A 20,092-nucleotide genomic window follows, 5' to 3' on the forward strand; every position below is an offset into this window, starting at 1 on the left:
TTGCACAGGGTTATTATTGCCCACGTCTGTTCTGGGGAACGCAAACTCAGGGAGCAGCCTGGCTGGGCCGACTTGACCCCACTGCCCAGAATGGCTTCCTCGCCTGGAGCATACCTGGCTGCAAGACACATGGCAGGAAGCAGGAGCCTGACCCTGCCCACTCCCCTCTGACTAGGCCAGCAGTGCTGGAGGTGCAGGACGTGCTTCCTATCGAGACCCAGCAGCAGAAAATTTCCTCATATGCAGCAAGGAGACATGGGGCAAGCTGCCCCCCACTGCTCCCATGCACCACCTGGGAAGGGCCAATGGCAGAAGGTGCTCCAGGCTGAGCTGCAGGAGTCCTCGCCCAAGGGCCTGCATCGTCCCTGGGGGAACAGGGCCAGTGAGGCTGGCTGGGACCCCCCGCCAGCCAGAACAACCTGCCAAGGCACCCTGCTGGGGTGCTGCTAAAACCTGGCGAAATGGAAACCGAATGAAAGCAGGAGTAAAAACCACTGAACCAGTGTCCATCTCTGAGGCCAGACCCGTCCCCCCAGCCTCTTTCCACAGCTGCGCACATCACCCAGGCACTCACCTGGTGTCTGGCACAGAGCCGAAGGCACCCCCAGAAAGGGGGGTCTCAAGTGAGGCCCCAGCGCGATGTGGGGTGCGTTCTGGGGGGACAGCAGAGGCGGCGGGTGAGACATCTCCCTAGGGAACGGGAAGAGACGTTCTCCGTTAGACTTCTCTGGCGCCGCGTGCGGTGCGAGCCTGGCTCGGGAAGGCGCTGCCTGCTCAGCAGGCGCTCCCCTCCCATAACTGCTCCCCCTCATCTGTCAGGGCCCGAGCAGGACTGAGCGCCTTGTGGGGAGACCGTGGTTTCCCTCAGTGGCCTGTGGATCCCCAAGGACTTTACTGAATGGAGCAGACCAGACCCAAGAGCCTCTGCTCAGGCCACACCTGGGCTCTCCTCCATGGCCACAGGTGCTCTGGCAGAGGTCCACCAGCCATAAATGACAAGGAGCAGGCCCAAGCTACCTGTGCCAGGGACCAAGCAGGGGTGGCCTCCTGGGTCCCCTTGGGCTGGCTCTCATGGGGGATGCACCGTGACCGCCCTCCCAATCCCCCCACCCAGAACTGCATGCCCTTGGCCCTTGCAGGACCTGACCCCCACACAATGGCCCAAGCACCTCTAGCCCCTGCCGGAGACGCTCCACCACTCCTCGGATGGGGCCGTGGCTCTGGGCAGCTTGAAAGAGCCCCATCTCACCACTCGTTATAGCAGGGCCCTGGCTCATGCATGGGGAGCCCGGAGGCTTGTTGCCTTTGTAGCTGCCTTGGTTGGATTTAGTCCTTTGTCTTGAACAAGTCTTGCCAGCAAAGACAGGGGGGCAAGATGCAGTGCAGATAGAAGGCTGTCCCCAACAGACAAGCCAGACAGAGCCCTGCTCCCCACCCCAGTACCCACTCCTGACTGGCCTTTTAGCTGGAACATGCACTGGGCCCCTGGCCGTCCAGGGTGGGGAAGAGGGGCACAAGCCAGTGGTGAGGTAGGACCTGCCTTTCCACCTCAGCAAGCCCAGGTTTAAACCTTGCCTGCGTGCAGAGTGAAAAGCCATGTCATAGCCGGGAGGGCTGGCGAGAGGGCGGCTTCTCAACGCAGACCTGGGCAATCCCATAGCAGCCAAGCCAGACCACGGCCCTGGCGGGGCTGTCTCCTGCCTGGAGACAAGAGAGCAAGGCAGGTCAGTGCTGCAGTGGGATGGCAGAGCTGGGGGTCAGCGGGGAGAGGTCTCAGTAGGGCTGTAGCAAGGGTCTGACATCTGGAAGGGCACCAGCTCTGCTCTTGACTCCAGCTAATGCTAGCTGGGGTGCAAGGAAGGCGAAAGGGGCACGAAAGCGGGGGTGCACGCTGGGGAAGCCAGTAGGTACACGCTGCCTGCAGAGGAGGGAAGAGAAGAGACAGGAAGCAGAGAGAAGCCAAGGTCTCTTCCATTAGTCAAATCGGCCCTGGGAGCCTGCAAGCAAATCTCAGCTTTCCGGCTGCACGTCTCTTAATTCCCTTTGATGGCCACTTATAACATTATTACCTTCACCGGAGCATCTAGAGGCGACGCCAAGCGCTGTGCCGTTTATTTTCATTTTACAACATCTTCCTATAAAAAGTGCTTCAGGAAGGGCTTGGGGGAGCGGAGGGCACACGAGAGAGGTGTGTGTGCATGTGCATAAGGGTGGGGGAAGGGGCTTTCTTGCCCTGGGCAGCCCCCCAAACCGCCCCCACCCAGTACACCAGGGGATGAGCTCTCACTCCAGATCACTCCAATGCAGCTGATGATAATCTTTTGGGATCTTTGTGCAACTCCCCCCCTCAAGATTTTCAACACGCTGCAAAGGAAAAGGCCCCCTCTCCTCTGCGCAGATCTTCCTTGCGTGGCTTGCTCCCCGCTCTGGGTACCAGTCAGTGCAAACACTGCTACAATGCACACGCACACAGACCCACGACACCGCATCGACTGAAATTCCCACCTAATGAGCCTCCATGCCCGTGCCCATCTGACCGTCGCTGCCTCCCCCACGCTGTCTGTCTGTCTCTGTTCTCCGGCTCTGCAGCCCCTTTCTGCCTGTCTCTCCTTGCCTCCTCCTTCCTCCCCTAGCTCTCCTCTAAACTAATTGCGCAGCTCGCTGTGTCTGGAGGAGAGCCACAGATCGATCCGTCGCTGTTGAAATGTTAATGCTAATCGTATCACCGCTCCGCCAGCGCCTCGCACTTCAGTGGCAGCTCCAATTAATCTCAGGTAACGCAGCGCGTGACCTTCGGCTCAGAGCCGGGGCAGCAGCCAAGCGATGCTTATGTAATTACACCATGAAGTGTGTAATCACCTGCCCTAATCCCCGAGGCCTCACAATTAGCTGAGGCCTCGGTCACTGGGCTGCCAAGTGCTTTGCCACCCTGGACAGCCCGCAGATGAATAACGGACAATTAAAGCAGCATGACGGGGGCTAGGAGGTGTCCGTTCGATCGTAATTAGCTGTAATCATGGGGAGACAAGCCTGGCAGACGTGCTGTTCGTTTTATAAGAAGCAATTTAGGAAATCAAGTAGCTTTTAACTCTTCCACGGCCAGGCCTCCCTGCCTCCCACGTACGCAGCCTGACCGAGAGGCGCTGGCTCGCGTGAAGCCCAGGTGCCTCCAGACTTGGGGTACAGAAATGGTTGGTGCTGGGGGAGGCTGAGCCCGACGAGGAGCAGGCAAAATAGGCAGGCTTTCCCTGCAGCCATGTACCTCATTATCAGAGCCCGTCCTTATCCTTTAATATGTTATATTATTGGAGGGGAGCTTTGATCCTTAAGGGCCTTTCCTCAGACCATCCCTTCAGCACCTCTCAGCCCAGCCTTGCCACTCCAGAAGCCATAGGGCAGATCCCTACTTCCCCGTGAGCTGACCGAGGTAAGAAAGGGGTGGAGGAGGCAGGGAGCTCTCCCTGGGGACCTGGGAGATGCTGCTGTTGGATTCTGGCAAGGCACCAAGACCAAGGTATATCATACGTCTTGTGCCACCCCTACCACTCAGTGGTACCCAGGGAGAGGCAGCCAGGCAGCATGAATGTGGCCCCTGGTGCTGTGAAGCAAGACTAGGACATGACAGCGGATGCTTGCTTCAAAGAGGAGGGTGAGCCCTTTGCAGTACAGTCAAAGTCACTTAAAATACCCTGGGCTGACACAGGCACCCCGTCACCACACAACCAGCAGCACAAGTCATTTGCTGTCTGCCACCGGTATTGAGGGGGAGCGCTGCTTAAACCGCATTAAGGGCCAGTTGGTGCAGACACAGCCTGCGCACAGCTGCTCGCACCTTGTTATGCCTCGTTACAGAGCAATTACCGTGCCATTCTCCAGGCCAGCAGACTCAATTAATCAATCGTTCAGTGGCTCATACCAGCCTTGGAATTGACAGCTGCTAATCACGCCTGCTGCTGCAGCCCGAAAGCTGGCACTGAGGCCGTTGAGAGAGACGGCAACGTTTAACTGTGCTCTGGGCACTGTGGACCAATGGTCACCTAAGCTTAAACACTGCTTGGACTGTACAGTGCTTGCAAAGATGCCCAGGCAAAGGGCTCCAAGCACTGGGTGTGCTGGATGGAAAGCAGTGGCCATCACATTTCCTGCAGAGTCCAGTCCCACAGGCGGTCTCTGAGCTGTGCCACAGCAAGGAGGCCCTCAGGCGACAGGCTGGCACATCTGTGGGGCACATAGGCTGCAGGGGTCAAATCCCCAGCTCAGTGTTAGTGTGCAATTCACTCACAAAGTCCAGAAATGCTCTTTGGAGCAGGAGCCACTCACGCAGAGAATCAGGTTCCCTCCGTCTTGGGGTCTCCCCCCCAGTGAAACACAGCCGCAGAAAATGAGCAACAGTCTCACCCATGCTCCAGCACAGCACTTGGTCAGGCTGTTCTCCTGGAAGATGAGGGGACGTGGAGGTGAAGCCTGCAGGCACATGAAGACAAGCACATGTGGCTTCCCAGGTCATCGGTGGGTGCTCTCCCACCCAGACTGCTGCACAAAGGTGTGCTCTTGTCTCTGGAGTCCAACAGCTCTTCAATGCCTGCGCAGGGTTTGAGACAGCTCTGTCCTGACAGCTCATTTGCCTCGGTGGTTGGGCACCCACTCCGCAAGCAAGCAGACTGGCAGTAGCACTGACCCTGACTCTCCCAGCCCACAGAGAAGTGCACTGACCTGGGCTGCTGGCTCATTTAGCTTATACAGGGGCGATGGCTGCAGTGCTCCTCCTCGAACGGCCACCTGTGACTTGGTGGCTTGGGTTGCTCCTCAGCTGCGAAAGCTCTGGGGCTGCAGTGTGGCGTGGGTCCCTGGTGACTGCGCCCACTCGCAGAGGGTGATTTTCTCCCTGGCCTCTTGCAGCCCAGCAGGGCAGCTTCCCAGTAATGACACTTCAAGAGGCAGGAGCTACCCCACTCCCAGAGCCTGCAAGGCATCCAACTGGCCTGACGGCAAGGGGATGCCGCCAGCCAAGGTGGGGATGGGAGCACACAGCTCCCGTTTCCCAGCCAAGCACACAAGCCACCACAATACAAAGCAACTCAACAGCAGCCCTGCTTTTCCCAGCCGCTTGGATCTTCCCTTCCCAACTGCACAGTGGCCAAAGCATGGTTTGTTTGCTTGTGGGGGACAACCCACCCACCCAGCCCCTAGCCAAGCGGCTACGAGCTGAGGTTCAACCAGCTCCGGCTGAGCAAAAGCTTCGACCGCCCTGGGGTTTGCTATTTGAGGCCCTGAGTTCAAATCACTTTTTGGAGCAGAGATGGGCCTGCCCTACCCTCCCTATTCCTCATCTTACTGAGAGGGACCCCCTGACTAGATGGGTCATCTCTTCTCCTGCAGCTAGTCAGACTCACAGCCTCTGCAATTCCAGACGTGTAACCACTCATACAGCTATCATGGGGTTTGACTGCCCTGTATCTGAAGTGGTTCAATTTTTTGCAAGGCCCAGGAAAAGTAACCCAAGTCTTTTTCTACCCTTTGGAGCTAGTAGACTGTTCTCAACCACCAGCCCACACATGCCCCACGATCAGCCTCCCCAGCCCAGTGGTTGGAGAGGTCGCCTGCCCAGGGTGCAGAAGGACAGGGGTCCGTATCTCTTCTCCGCCTGCTTTGTTTTTTGAGAGACGAACCCTCACTTCCACTGCCCTTCCATTGTCTAGAGCCGCTCCTTGTTCAAGACAAACTTTCCACTGCCCATAAAAAGGCTATGTTGTTTTTAGAGCTTCCATTTTGACTTCTGCATTCAAATTCAAAGCCTTGGGCTGAATCCTGAAGTGCCCCTCAAGTCGAAGTTGGCCATGTACTTGGGTAAAACTTCCACTGGCGGAAGGACGGGATCTACAGAAAGAGAATCCAACCCTGGCCAGCGCTATTCTAACATCTGGTCCCTGCATCTTTCTCCACTTTTCAGTGAAAAAAAAAAAAAGTATTATATATGTATTTTCTCTGTATATGTGCCAGCTGGAGGCTGGTGTGTAGGGTAGTAGGGGATTTGCACCGCACGCTGCTAAATTTGATATGTCCTTTAACAGCAGACAAATGGTTCACAAGGCTTTAAAAGTATTGACTTTTCTTTAACAATAAGCGCTAATGGCCTTCAAATAATCAATATTTAAAGTCATTATGGGGTTACACATTATACTGTTAAAAGCAAGCATTTCATTTTAACCCCCTCCTGTCCTCCTATGCCCAGGCTCGGTGCTCTCCACGTGCTGCCAGCCCGGAAAGCAGCCGGCGAGCAGCTCTGTGGAAGGTGCCTGAGCTGCGCGAACTAAGAGAGCTGGGAAATGCAGATTGAAAGCGGCGAGGCATGGAAATAAATTTAGAAAGGATGAGAGGAAGGGGGAGAAATGCCCGAGAGCTCCGCTTTATTCTGCTTTTGTTTTTGATGGGAAGAGACATGTTAAACCTGAGGTAATGGGCAATTGGCTCCCAGGTCTTGGCTGGTTTGCCAGCCACAGACACTTTCTGTGTCAGGCAGGGAAGCTAAATCAAACACCCAGGCTTTTTGAAGACTGTAGCTTGGGTCCCTGGGAACAAGGGGGCTTGTGCCTGCTAGGTGACAGCCCCACGTACTGGGATGCTAGAAGTACACCTTGGGAGAGCGGTGCTGGTCCGTGCTGGGGAAACTTCCCCCGTGTTTCACCTGGTATTGAAACAGGTTTGGTCAAACCAGGTCACAGCCCTGGCTAGAGCCACAACTCCGGCCAGCTGTGGAACTGGCATGGATTTGAGAAGACGGCTCCTCGGCATAGACCAGCCTAGAGAGAGATGAACGCTGAGCTCATGGGAGAAAGGCCGGCCCCCACAAACTGGGGAGAAGTAAGCGGGCATGCAGAAAGACCCAATGGACAGAGGGGTCTGCAATGCTAGAGAGAAAAGGAAGCTCTCAGAGATACGTAGCACAAGACAGGGTGGATGTGGGTGCAGAGAGAAGCCAAGCCCTGCCCTGAAACCCTGGCTGAGTTTTTGAGACAAAACGATCACCTGCATGGGCAATCTTCTTGGAGGAAAGATGGATTTGGGCCACAGCATATATCAGCTCTGTGCAAACCATGCTTCTACGACCCACGTAACTAATGCCCTAACCCCCCCTCTCCTCCCAAAGTGCCGGGGAGCCAAACACGAGGCTTCCAGCAGACAGGGATTGTCACTGCCCTTCATGCAGAAAGTGCCCGTGTCCGTGTTCCCCCCCCGCCCCCCCCCCCCCAATCCGAGGCTCTGTGATAAATGCAGGCTGAGAAGGAGTCGTGTCCGTAAGTCTCCTATGCCGTGAGGTGCCTGCAATTGCTAGACAAGGTGTTCCCCAGGGGCAAGGCTTGCAATGGGTTTGATGATGCTGTCATCATGGCTGGGAGAAGCCATCGCACCCCATGCAACTCCCTCCCTACCTGATCCTCCTTATGGGGAAAAAGTCCTATATCCTCTGTGCTCAGTTCTATACTATCCATGTGTGTTCACACACACGCCAGGCTCCCAAGCACTGGCTAAGCCAGCTGCTTTTGCAGAGCTCAGCAGGCGTTCTGTGGGTCAGCCAGCCTTGTGCAAACCTGTGCAATGCATTTCCTATACAGGGTATAAATGTTTTTCCGTAAGAGACCGAGAGTCACGTCCCCTTTCCACTCTGCCTCCACGATCACCACGGGCCAAGTTTCTACAGTCCACCCTCCAAATGGAAAATAATACAGGGCTGATGTGGCTAGGCGGAGCAGCGGATGGAAGCACTGTCCCCTTGGAAGCTCTCAGGCACGGAGGGGTCTGCCCAAGACAGAGTCTGGGTTGAAGAGAAGCCACTTCTGTTCAGCTGGAGGTCTTCTTTGTGAATAGTGGCAGGGGCTGCAAGACACCCCAAAGACACACACTGCTGGGAAACCAGGAGTCCCGATGTCTCCCTGATAAAAACAAGCAAGTCCCCCCCAAAACTCAGGATCTAAGAGCCCAAACGTTGCTTCAGCTCTCAGTGGAGCACAGCATTTTGGAGGTAGGTGGTGTTTGGGACTGGAGCAGCTACGTGGATACTTGGCATTCACAGACCTCCTTGCCTCTGGCAAGCCTTTTGGTAACATAAAACCAACCTGTCCTTGCAGATGGGGGCACCCCAGAATCTGGGGCTGGGCACAGATTTGCACTTCATGGATGTGAATCATGGACTAAACCGCAGCCCCAAAACCAAACACTCTGCAGCCTGGAAAAGTCTGCAGCTTGAGTCTGTTTCTACAAATATACCCAGTACAGGATCCTGCTTCATTAGCCTGCTCTGACAGATGGGGAAACTGGAGAAAAGAGGTGAAGTGTCTCATACCCAGCTACATTGAGGGTCTGGCTTTCATTTCTAAAATAGCTTGTGTGCTATGTAGGCATGTCTGTCCCTCTGCCTGGCTTTTCCTGTGGCTCCCCCGAGCAAGGGGTGAATGCTTCTGGACTCCAGGCATATTTCAGAGTTGCACATGCACTTGGTGTCAGAGCCAGACTCCAGGCTCCTGTCCTGCATTCAGATCACTAGACCCGATACTCTCTTTGTGCGCAGTGAATCTGACCCCTGAGAGCAACTGAGAGCAGGCTCTACCCATCTTCCTGAGCATTTACCTGTTTGGGATTATTCTCTCCCAGCACCCCTGGAAATTAAATATATATTTATAATTTTTCCCAACAGGATGCAAAGGACTCAGCATTGCTGCTCTCTGCAAAAAAAAAAAAAATGCAGCGCCACCTTGATAAATAAACCGGGGTTGTCCCCCCCTACCCCCGCCTGCCCAGAGCTAATGGCTGAATTGTTGAGTGGCTAATTATTCTTGCCAGCGGAGCTGCTGCACTCCTTAACTGACCTGATCCCTACAGGAAGCCGAAATGGAGTTTTAACACCATGCCAAGCAGCTTGCATCTCCTCGCATCATGCGTTATTACCTCTGCTCCCGGGAAAGGGGACACTATAAATCTACCTGCCATTTGCCCCAAGTGAGCCAGCTCCTTCCACCTCTGGCGCCTACCTGAGCCTTTGAAACCTCCCACACCCTCCGCAGGGAAGGTGCACAAAGGCAGCTTTGATTTCCCTTGTTGACAAAGGCCACAGCAGTCAAATACAAATGCAGGGCCAAGACCAACAGTGAGGGCATGGCAGAAAGGAAATGAACCCTCTGAGCTTTCTGCCGCTGTGCCGTCTTCTCCTGGCATGCCCACGGCCCTCAACGGTGCCACAATAAAGCAGTAGGAACAGCAGCTCCCAAGGGCCTTCTGAATTGGGAGCCGAGTACTGCACAGTGACCCTTAGTGACACTCAAATGGTTAAGGGCCCCTGGGGAGAAATAACGATCACGGGAACCGATGTCAAGCCGGCTTGACAAGTCCTGACTGCGGGGCATAGCTGTAGCTGCCTGTTTCCCAGCAGGACCCTCGCAGTCATCCCTCAGCAGCACTAGCAATGAATCATTGCACCTGAGAGCACTGCCAAGCAGGTAAGCCACACGCAGCGTGCCCGCGCCCTCCTCCCAAGAGCAGATGGTGACAGAAATGCACTCAGTAGGGTAGGCCATGCTTTGGCACACAGGGAAAGGGGCAAAGCCGTGCCCAGTCTGGCTAAGTCAACAGTGTGAATGTATCACAACCTGTCCAAAAGTTCCCTGGGTTGCGACTGTACCCAGACACGTACCCCAAGATCCAGGACAAAAAGCCAATGGCATTTTATGAGCCATATTCTCTGCCTGACCATGCAAACCTCCTTGCTTAAATGAGGCTGCAGGGCCTACAGCCACGGGAAGGAAACAGTCCTGCTGCTTTATTGTCATCGGCTCAGACAAATGATGGGCTTAGTACCTACCATGCCACTATGCAGGTAATTAGTCCGTTGCAGGTGGGCACAGAAATTCGCGTTCTTTGCAATAAAACCCTACACTGCTTTTCAGCCTGAGGACACCAACGCCCTTCACAGGCACTGCACTTGCAAATACAAAAATGCTAAGTGACTGGTTCCAGATCCCACAGCAGGCTAGCGATGCAGCCAGGTGTGCTACTGCCACCTTTAGCCTTCACTCCTTTCCAGGACAAAGCCTCAGTCAGAGAAACTCCACCATCTAAGGTGCGTCCCAGGTTTGCCCCTCCAGATGCTCCCCCCAGCCCCAACATCTGCCTCCCCGCACTCCCATAAGTGCTTTCTCAGCCAGGCCTCCGGCTGCCCTGGCAGCCCTCCAGGCCACACAGAGCTGGAGGAGTTTTCCTGCAGACGGACTGCACTGAAACTTGCCTATCTCTGCATTCCTGACAGGTCTGTCTACAGCGCACACCGACTGTATTGGATTTTATGGGACGGGTTAGCCAAAGTGCAGCCCGGAGGAGAAAGCCTTACCAGGTCCGCCCACCCCCTGCACGCCGCAGAGCTACCGGGCAGATGGAGGGCTGGAGTGGATCCCCGTGGCTCTGGACGGAAAGAAACACGCTTGCATGCAGGGGAATCATTATTCCAGCTTCCTTCCCCGCCACCCCCAACAAACAATAAAAAGCTAGTGCAGTCTAAGGGAGAGAAGCACTCCCGACCCATTTCAGGATCCCAAAGGATTTCAGCCCCCACATCAGCCCATCTCACGCCTCTTCAAGCTCCTTGCCAGAAACAAAAGCAGCTTTAATTTAAATTTCACTCGGAAATTTTTTGGCTTCTAAGCCAGAGCAAGACAAACGAGCTGGGATTCTTCAGGAGGGGGGAAAGCCAGGTTTCCAGCAGCCTGGCCTGAGCAAAGGGGGAAGCCTCCAACTCTCTTCCATCAAAAAAAATTCCTTCTCGCTCTCTTTCATCCTAGCGGCAGCTCCCCATGGCTGTTTTCTAGGGCAGCTCTGCAAGTCTACCCCAGACAGGCTCCACAGCCCGTGTCAGACGGACAGGTTGGACGACAGCGCCCGCGCCTGGAGTCCAAGGCAGGGTGGGAGCATTACCAACAGCCTGCAAAGCGCAAACCCGGATCTGAAATGCACACGTGTCCGAGTGCAGAGTAGCCCGTTCACACGTGGCCCGTACACCCTGACCCGTGCGAGCGCGGGAGGAGAGAACACGAATCCGTGCTTTCAGGCATGCCTGAATGCAATAGTGCAGGCACAGAAAATATTTACACGTGCGCCCTTTCCCCATGGGGCAATGCAGCCACCCTCGCACCCTGCCCCTTCCTTTGCACGCTTGCAGAGATGTGCAAGCATGATGCTTCGCATACAACCCACACTGACATGTCAACCACCTGCACGGCTAGTGACGCACAAAGAACAAACACATGTGCCATCCCATGCAGGTGCATATGCAGCAGTGCACTGCCATACACTTGAGGTCAAAAAAGCCCACTGGCACTCATGCCCTCCAGGCCTTAAATGTTGGAGGTGGCAAGAGAGAAAGGAACGGTGGGAAAAATACCCCGATCACCCTCCCCTGCAGCCTCTGCTCCCTGCCACTGTGACGGGGGGTGGGCGAGACGGGCCACGGGCCTGACCTGAGCCGTGGCAGCTCTTCTGTTCTCGGCCCACAGCCAAGGGCACAGGAGGGCGCGGTGCAGCTGGCACCAGGCACCTCCGCAGGTGCTATTCAATACCCCACCACCATTAATACCCCCCCACTGATGCCAATTTAACACTCCATAGTTAACACCCCACCATTAATACCCCATTAACACTCCGCCATTAATGCTCACAGTGAATACCCCATTAACAGTCCAGTTAACACCCCACCATTAATACCCCATTAACACTCCACTGTTAATACCCCCAGGGTTGATGCCCATTTAACACTCCATAGTTAACACCCACCATCAATGCCCCATTAACACCCCACCATCAAGGCTCACAATTAATAGCCTATTAACCAATTAATAGCCCACTGTTAACACCATTAATACCCAATAACACTCCCCCCCATTAATCCCCCCACACTGACCCCCATTTAGCACTCCATAGTTAACACCCCACTAACACCCCACCATGAATACCCACCGTTAACATCCCATTAACACTCCACTGGTGATCCCCCCCCCACCCAGCGACGCCCACAGCTAACTCCCACCACCGGGCCCCATTCACCCCCCACCATCAACGGCCACCCCACAGTGAGCCCCGCGCAGGCGCACGGCGCAGCCGGCGGGGGGAGGGGGGGCCGCGAGGCGCCCGCGGACACGCGGGAAGGGGCGGGGCGCGGGGGCGGGGCCGGGGCCGGGGCGGGTCCTACCTGTCGGGGAAGTGCGAGTCGCGGTGCTGAGGCAGCCCCTGCTTCCTGCGCTGACTGGACGAGCCGCCGGCCGCCGGCATGTGCGCCTCCATGGCGCCGGGGTTGCGCGCCGCCGCCGCCGCCGCCTCTTGCCGCGCGCGCAGCAGATCTGAGGGGAGAGCAGCGATGAGCCCGGCCGGCCCGGCCCGGCCCGCGCAGCCCCCGCCCCGCCCCGCCCCGCCCGCTCCTCCCTCCGGCGCCCGCCTCCGCCCTCCGCGGGCACGGCGGGAGCTTTGGACGCGTTTGCCCGGGGGGCTCGCTCGTGGGCCTGCTCCTCCCCCCGGGCACCCCTGCAGCCCCAGCAGACGGCCCTCACGCTTGGCTTGGCACCGGGGCCCCCCCGAGCAGGCCAGTCCCTGCTAAACGGGATGCTGAAAGGAGCCTCCGCGGGCAGGCCGGCCCCAAAATCCTCCAGGGCCGGAGTTGCAACTTGAGTTCAGCATCTCGGCTGCACTGGGGCTGCTCGCACTCAGTCTGCCCAGCCTGCAAAATGGGAACATTGCATTCCTCCCTGCCTGGAAAATGACTTGGCGGGGGGTTGCGCGGCACTCCGAGGAGGGAGGGATGCTGCGGAGGCACCGCCCTTTATTTGTTGCTCGATTTGACGCTTTTATTCTCCAGAGAAAAGAGAGCAAGCAGGGAGGACCCGCGACAAAGCTACGTGGATTAGCGACAGGAGACAGCAGCGCGGGCAAGCGAAGAGGCTCTTTGCAGAGCACTCCCGTAACCAGCAGCAGACCCGCCGGCTCCGTGCCTCACTGTCCTCTGTGCAGAGCCTGCCTCGGCCCCAAACTCCTGCCCACCCACCTCCGTGGCACCTCACACCTGCATGGTCACCCCAGCCTGACTGTGAACCATCTGCACAACACACTGGAACCACACCCTGGTGCAGGAAACCCCCCTGCACGTTCACCCCGTGCTGCTCTGTCAAAGGAAGCAGAGACCAAGAAGAAAACTCGTGCGTTTTCACAAATGCACAGGGCTTGCACACTCGTGTCAGAGCAAAGTCCATAGCTCATAGCAGTCAAGTGCATCGATGCACAAGCCCCTTCGCAGAGCCAGCTGGGGGCCATTATTAGTGCTGTGACCAAACTGCAGTGTGACAAGTCACTTCCTCGCTCCGTATCTCGGTTTCCCTGTTTGTAAAAACAGGAATTAAGACAAATTTTCCCTTTCTAAACACTTTGGGATCCAGAGCTACACAGCAAAGTAAGGCAATTGTCCCCATTTGACTGGTGGGAAAACAAAGCCTTGCCCACACGCTTGGCATGGATGAGGTAGAGCTGGGAACAGGCTCCGCAGTCTCTCCGCTCCCAGTGCTGGGTCTCAGCCAGACTAGGTAATGCACGGCACGCACCCATGCAAAGAGCTATTCCCCCAAATCCGTACCCAGATACGTGTCCGTGTGTGAATAATATTCCCCTATCTCCCTGTATGAGAGCCTGCCCAGGCTCTGGGAATATGCAGTGTTCATGAGCTACGCTAGTGAGGGGATGCTAGAAGGTCGTGTCTAGAAAGCAAAAGGGCCTGACCCCTTTGTCTGACCACAGTTCAGTTCTGCATAGCAGGGCTGAAAAAAGAGGGGGGTGTGTCTGTTGAGTCTGACTTCTCTGCTCCCCCTTGGGGGATGCTAGTTCTCCTTCCAGTTAATGAGTCTTTTAATTGTTGTTTCCCGTTCAGTATTGTCGAAAGACCATGCAGCAGCAATGGTGGCACGGGCTTGCAGAATGAGTTTCAAAGACATCCAACGCCGGGTAAGGCAAGCTGTGCATGGGCAGCTGGCACTACATTACAGCAGAGGTCCTCCATCTGCCAGGTTGATGGATCTCCTCCCAACACCAACAGCAAATGCCCACCCCTCCTCCTTTCTATGGGACGTGGCACATCTCTGCACCTCTCACGTCAACCCAGAAGCCTCTCCTATCATGGCTCACCAGGCTGGTAACTTCACAGAAAGTCTCAAAGGCAAACAGTCATCGGTGGCCCTGCAAGACAAGCTTTCAAGATCTGGGCTCGCGACTGGCACTTCTAACAAAGGGACATGACTGGGAATGTGGGAATTACCAAACTGGACCAGTGGAGCTACTCCTCTCTCCCAGTATCCTGCCTCTGGATGCCACCACCTACTGGAGAAGGTGCAAGAACCCCCCTGGCGGCGAGTGAGGGCATTTTGTCCTAGGGCAAGTGCCTCGCTAGCTCTGGGCGCTGCCTGAGCAGTCTGATCCCTGCTATTTTATTTTCCACCCTATGGAATGTCACTGGGCACGTTCCTTTCCCCCCATCCAAAATGCCTGATGCATCCTATTGAACGGACCCCGTGAGTTTGCGGGGGGATGGAGCTGAGCCCCTCGGGGGGGGAAGAGCAGGTTGGGGTGGAAAAGCCTGAACAGCCACTGCTTGTGCTGCGGATAAACAGGACTTCAGCCCCCGCGGGCTGTGCTAGCAGCATTCACGTACAAGCACACTCATTAAAAAAAGAGGGAACAAACATTAAAATGATCTATATTTTTAAACTGCAAAGGCATGTAAGAGAAAGCGGAACAACAAGCCCCATCAGATCACATAAAAAGCCTGGAGAATTCGCCGAGCCGGGGACCGTGCACCTCCGATGTTTATAAATTAATTATCTGAAAAACCCAGGTCACTCCTTATTGCCACAGCGCCTGTAATTTAGAAGTCTGGCGCACGGCCAATTCCAGCAGCAGCATTGATCCTGAATGACCGCAACAACCCCCCGCCCCCCCCAACGCACCCTCCCATCTCCCCGCACGGTCCCTCTCTCGCTCACCCACCCCCTTGCCTCCCCCCTTCCTCTCCCCTGGAGGATCTGGTATTTACAACCCTGCACTCTGACAGTTGGGAAATCAGAGTGATTGACACCGGGACACTGGCGCACGGAGGTTTCCAGGCGCTGAGCGGCTGAATTCAGAACATGGGCTGAATGCCGCTGGGAGAATGGGGGCAGGGAGGAGGGGAGGGGGAAAGAAAAGCAATTAAAAAAAAAAAGGATTTCTAAATTATTAACATTTTCTAAATTATTAACATTATTGGTGCCTCCGTGTGAGCCCACAGATAAACTGCGCTTTGTACTGGCACTAATAATTTATGGCCCAACCAGAGCCCTGTGGCGTGGAGGCAATCCAAAATACACTCAAGTTTTGTCTTGTCAACGTCATGCAAGAAAGCTTCTCTGTTCCCCCCCAGCCCACCCCAAAACCCTGGAGCGTGATCCCCCCCTCCCCGCACCAACCCCCGGAGAAATGCTGAGACAACAATTTAATAATAATAAACTCTGTCAGGGTTTTAATGCAGTGAGCGACTCTGGAGACAGACAGAAGGGTTATGGCAGTTACGGCACCAGCTGTTGTGCTGGATGTGCCGTGTCTGAGCAGGAATATTTTGCAGGTCTGCTGTCCAACGTGTGCCCAAGCTAATTGGTCCTACGTGCTGGCATGTCCTGAGTTGGTACGTGGTGCCACCAAGCCAAGCTTGCATGGGAGCTTATGTCGTGTGCCAGCATACAGGCATGCAGCACGTGTATGTCCAGGTGCACTGTACACACGTCTGTGTAGGTGCTCTGTCTGCCCAATACTTACGTGGTGAGGCAGGTTGTGTGCACGTCAAACGTGCATGCTCAGGCATGTGGCCCCTACGTGTTACCTATTTTGAGGGGTGTACTGTGCTGGTGTGTATTGCTTCCAAGTGTGGCCCTGCTTTCTTGTGGACATACAGTGCCAGAGCACATCATGCCAGCATGGAGGTGAGTGCTGTGTTTTGTGCAAAAACACACTCGCTGGATTGGTGCGAGCCAATGTGCCACTGTGCACTCATGCATATCATCACGCTGTACCTACCTGCATGCGTGGCATGCAGTGTGCTCATGTGAGCTGTGCCTTTGTGTGTGCCGGGTGTCTATGCACAGCCCAGACGTGCATGTCACGCATGTGCTGCACTCACATGCCACACACGTCTGCGCAGGTGCAGGTTTTGCCTGTGACATCCTAGCCTACAGCCAACAGAATCACCTTCCTGCTACTCAGAGAAGCAAATCAAATCAAATGGAGAGTGGGAAGGAAAGGCAGGCTCTTTATTAACCTAACAAGGAACCTTGGGGATTTACTCCAGGCTGGAGATTCTCCTGCAGGTCTGCCTTGAATGCTTTGCTGATACTGTGTGCTCTCGCTCTCACTCTCTCTACCTCTCTGGCTCACCCATGTATAACACAGGCTAGCAGTCCAAGGCCTTCGGCAAAGAGGTCCAGAGGAAGCACATGGAGCAAGGACTCCTGTGCTGTGTGACCTCTACCTTCCAATGAAACCACCACCCTCTGCTGCTGAGTTTGGGCAGGTGTCAAACCTCTTTTCCTGACCATCCCCGCATCTCAAGCAGCTTGCTAACCTCCCCTGGCAATCTGCTCTGCAACCCCATCCCTGTCCCACAAGGGCACATGCATAATTAATGGTGCCGTCTTGGCGGCAGCCAATCCTATGCCAGCATCTTTCATACAGAGGAGGAAAGAGGTGATGTGCAAATGAAGTAGGAGCTGTACAGCATGTGCAGCTGGATGGACCGTCCCCAGCTCCCACCAGCTGCTTGGCAAACAAATTAGCATCCCCTCCAGAGGTTGCTAATGACTCCACTTGGAGATTACATCTGGCTCTAGGTAGGTCACTCTTGTGGTCAATAACTACCACCACCAATAATTATTATGGCTAACAATACTATAACATTATCATCAACATTGTTATAGCCATGGGACTAGAAAGCACACTGCACCAAAGATGCAGAGCAGAAGCAGGAAGGCAAAAGCCTGCTTCAGATTTGGGACTGCTTGCAAAGGCCAGATTGGCATTTAGTTTTCATATATGCAGTAACACTAGTGCAGAGCTGTGCTGGCCTTGGCAGTGCCTGGCACCCTTGCAGGCAACCCAGTTTAAGCCACAACAGCATGCACCGCTCCCTCCAGCAGACACAGCACTGTCTTCATTAGGGGGCGTGCCTCAGCGTAGAGACAGTGCAAATGCAGCCCAACGTTGCCAAGGCTGGGACTTTAAGTACAGCCATGCAATGGCACCAGCAAAGAGGAACAATACGCACGAGCACAACACATGCACAGCACATGTTCATAGGCCCCTATCAAGGGGTGGAAGAAGGGTGGGCAGAGGCCTCCTGGGTGCATCATAATACCAACATGGCAGCAGAGAGCCCGAGTGCCTGAGTGATTTCTAAAGGCAGGGAAAGCAATGCCTGGAAGCTGTCCACGGCTTCCTCATGGCAATGCTCTGATGGCGCTCCCTCAGCATGAGCATGCTGGACACAAGAGAATTTTCCTTCCCTCCAGCTCCCAGATACACCAACCCTTACCTTTGCGCTGCAGACCTAGTTGTAACTAGTGAGGGACCACATTACTCCCTGGAGTAAAGCTGACTGCCTTCAGTGGACTTACTCCAAACATGGACCTGTCCAATTATGCTAAGAAAGCACTCTGCCAGTGCTGTCTTCCCTGGCTCAGCAGTCTCCATTGCCCCACGTTCTCTTCTGCATGGTATTTTTATTGTTCCTAAAAGCATGGTGCATTTAATCCCCATGAAGGTGAAGGGTCATTAACACCAGCTACAGCCAGGCGCAGCAAGGGCAGATACCGTCCCAACTTCCCACACATGGCAATAGCAACGTGCTTCAACTATACCCTGCCATACAGCACGCCACTCCAGATCCTGGCTCCGCTCACCAAGCTGCCCATGCGCCATGGGGCCCCCACCTTTGTCCCAGCCCTGGTGCCTCTGTTTAGCCAGACCTGCCATGCAGGCTGGAAGGTGTCAAACTGTGCAGTGGTTTTATGACACAAAGGGAAGCGTCCACTCAGCTCGCTCCACGTGTGACCAAACCAGGCTTGCACCCAGGACTCTGAACCCTGGGGTCGATGTAACCCTCCCCGCACATAGATCTCTTGCAACCCCAAGCTAACTGCCCCAGCTTTTCAACAACAGCAAAACCAGGGCTGATCCATTCCACTATGTGTTGCTACAGTTCACCTCAGTTGCCAGGGAAGGGCTCAAAGATCACAGGAAAGTGAGGAAATGATTAAATGAGAGGCTTAGATTAAATAAATTGTGAATGCAGCCCCTTCTTCCCCCCACACAGGCTGGTACCTCCATGGCTGGGAACCGCCATGCTGTTGGCCAGCTGGTAGAGACGCTGCTGCTGCTGCTCTTCAAACGTGCCGTGTTCACTCAGAGCTGACATCATCCGTCTGTAGTGCTCTTCTGGGGTCATCTGAGTCACTGAGTCCTCAAGCAGAGGCGTGTGGGAGTTTTCTGAAGAGCAGAAAGACAGTTTTTTTGAGTGAGAGACAGATGAGGGGGCGGGGGGGGTGAACCACGTCGGGGCAGGGATGAGACAAAAGAACCAGAAAGGGAAGGAAGGGTCTCAAAGGAGGCTCCTCTCCATACCCCACGTGTACAAAGATGAGACGCAACTGCCAAACTCAACTTGTATAGGCACCAACACATGCACAGACACACGCATATACCTTCAAACACACAAAACCCAAGTGCCCACCAGCCCGGACGATTACATGTAGGCCCAAAACACGTGCCCAGGGTGTGCAAGCACCCATAACACAAAACACCTCCATGTCAACCACACACACCCCCGGCAGCCAAAATCATCTCATCTGTCCCCTCCATACACATGCCCAGAGGCACCTCCTGCTTTATGGTAAGCCAAGAGGGTTTTGTTATAATCGCACAAAATTGCAGGCAATTGCCGCTGACCTAAGGAGGACAGTTGCTGTTACAAATGCAGGATGAAAGACTCATTGACTTCTCTGCTCCCCCTTGGGGGATGCTAGTTCTCCTTCCAGTTAAAGACTCAACAGACACACACCCCTCTTTTTTCAGCCCTGCTATGCAGAACCCGCTGAGAGAAGACACCGAGGGAGCAAGGGCAATGCCATCTGTCAGGACAGAGATGAACATGAACAAGTGGCTCCTTTAGGTGAGGCTGAGAACTGAGAGACGCCGGCTGGGTGAGACACAGCAGCGATGTGTATGCAGGCACTTCTATGGCTAAGCACCCCACCGCTGTCAATACCTTTTATCTTTGCAATGCTCCTTTGAAGGAAGGAAGGGGAAGAGGGGCGCAGAGCACATGAAGTAATTTGCCAATGCTCACCCGCAAGAGCCTTGCGGGAGCAGGGCAAAGAAACCTGGCGTCCTGGGTCTGCGTCTAGACCCCCAGCCCCTACCTCTTCTTTCCTCCCCACAATCCTAGCCTTGAAAGAAGATCAATGACTTTGTGGCTAAGGCACGGCCCTGGGAGATCTGGATTCTATTCCCGACTTTGACACCGTACTATATAATTTCGGCCTAGTCACTTAATCTATCGGCATCTCAGTTTCCTCATTCATAAAACACAGATGATTCTTGCCAGCCTCTCAGGGGTGATGTGAAGGTAAGCTCTTTAATGGCTGGGCGGTGGGAGGCTGCAGCACGGATGTAACACAAATTTGAACAGAGATGCACCTCCCAGACCCTCGCTGCTTGGGATATTTGCAAGAGACAGCAGCTTTTATCACATATTCTGGCTGTGAAACCCCGAGCCCAAGCCCCAAGAGGACTGGTGTTGCCACAGGACAGACGAAACCCAGTGAACAGATGTCTCACAAACCGAAACCCGAGTCAGGTGACGCTGGGTAACCAGCGGATGACTCTCGCGCACCAAAGTTCCTTTCAGCTTCTGTGTCTCCTTCAGCACAGACAGAAGAGAAAACCCTACAAACTATCCGGCTGTCCCAATGACTCCAGCAGGTCAAGTGAGGTA

General features: G+C 54.9%; 1 protein-coding gene across 6 annotated transcripts in view; it reads right to left on the reverse strand.

Annotated features, from left to right (window-relative positions):
* The window catches only part of SAMD11 (sterile alpha motif domain containing 11), a 152,849-nt gene that overhangs the window by 16,842 nt on the left and 115,915 nt on the right, over positions 1 to 20,092 (reverse strand). For all 6 annotated transcript variants that reach the window (XM_090023494.1, XM_090023492.1, XM_090023491.1 and 3 more), the window contains 3 exons: positions 18,421 to 18,585; positions 12,230 to 12,377; positions 575 to 690 (listed from right to left, as the gene is read on the reverse strand). In XM_090023494.1, coding sequence (XP_089879620.1) covers positions 575 to 690; positions 12,230 to 12,377; positions 18,421 to 18,585 — 429 coding nt within the window. The remainder of the gene's footprint in view (positions 1 to 574; positions 691 to 12,229; positions 12,378 to 18,420; positions 18,586 to 20,092) is intronic.

Source organism: Crocodylus siamensis, chromosome 12, assembly GCF_052110815.1.
Source record: "Crocodylus siamensis isolate JL-2025a chromosome 12, ASM5211081v1, whole genome shotgun sequence".
Lineage (NCBI taxonomy): Eukaryota > Metazoa > Chordata > Crocodylia > Crocodylidae > Crocodylus > Crocodylus siamensis.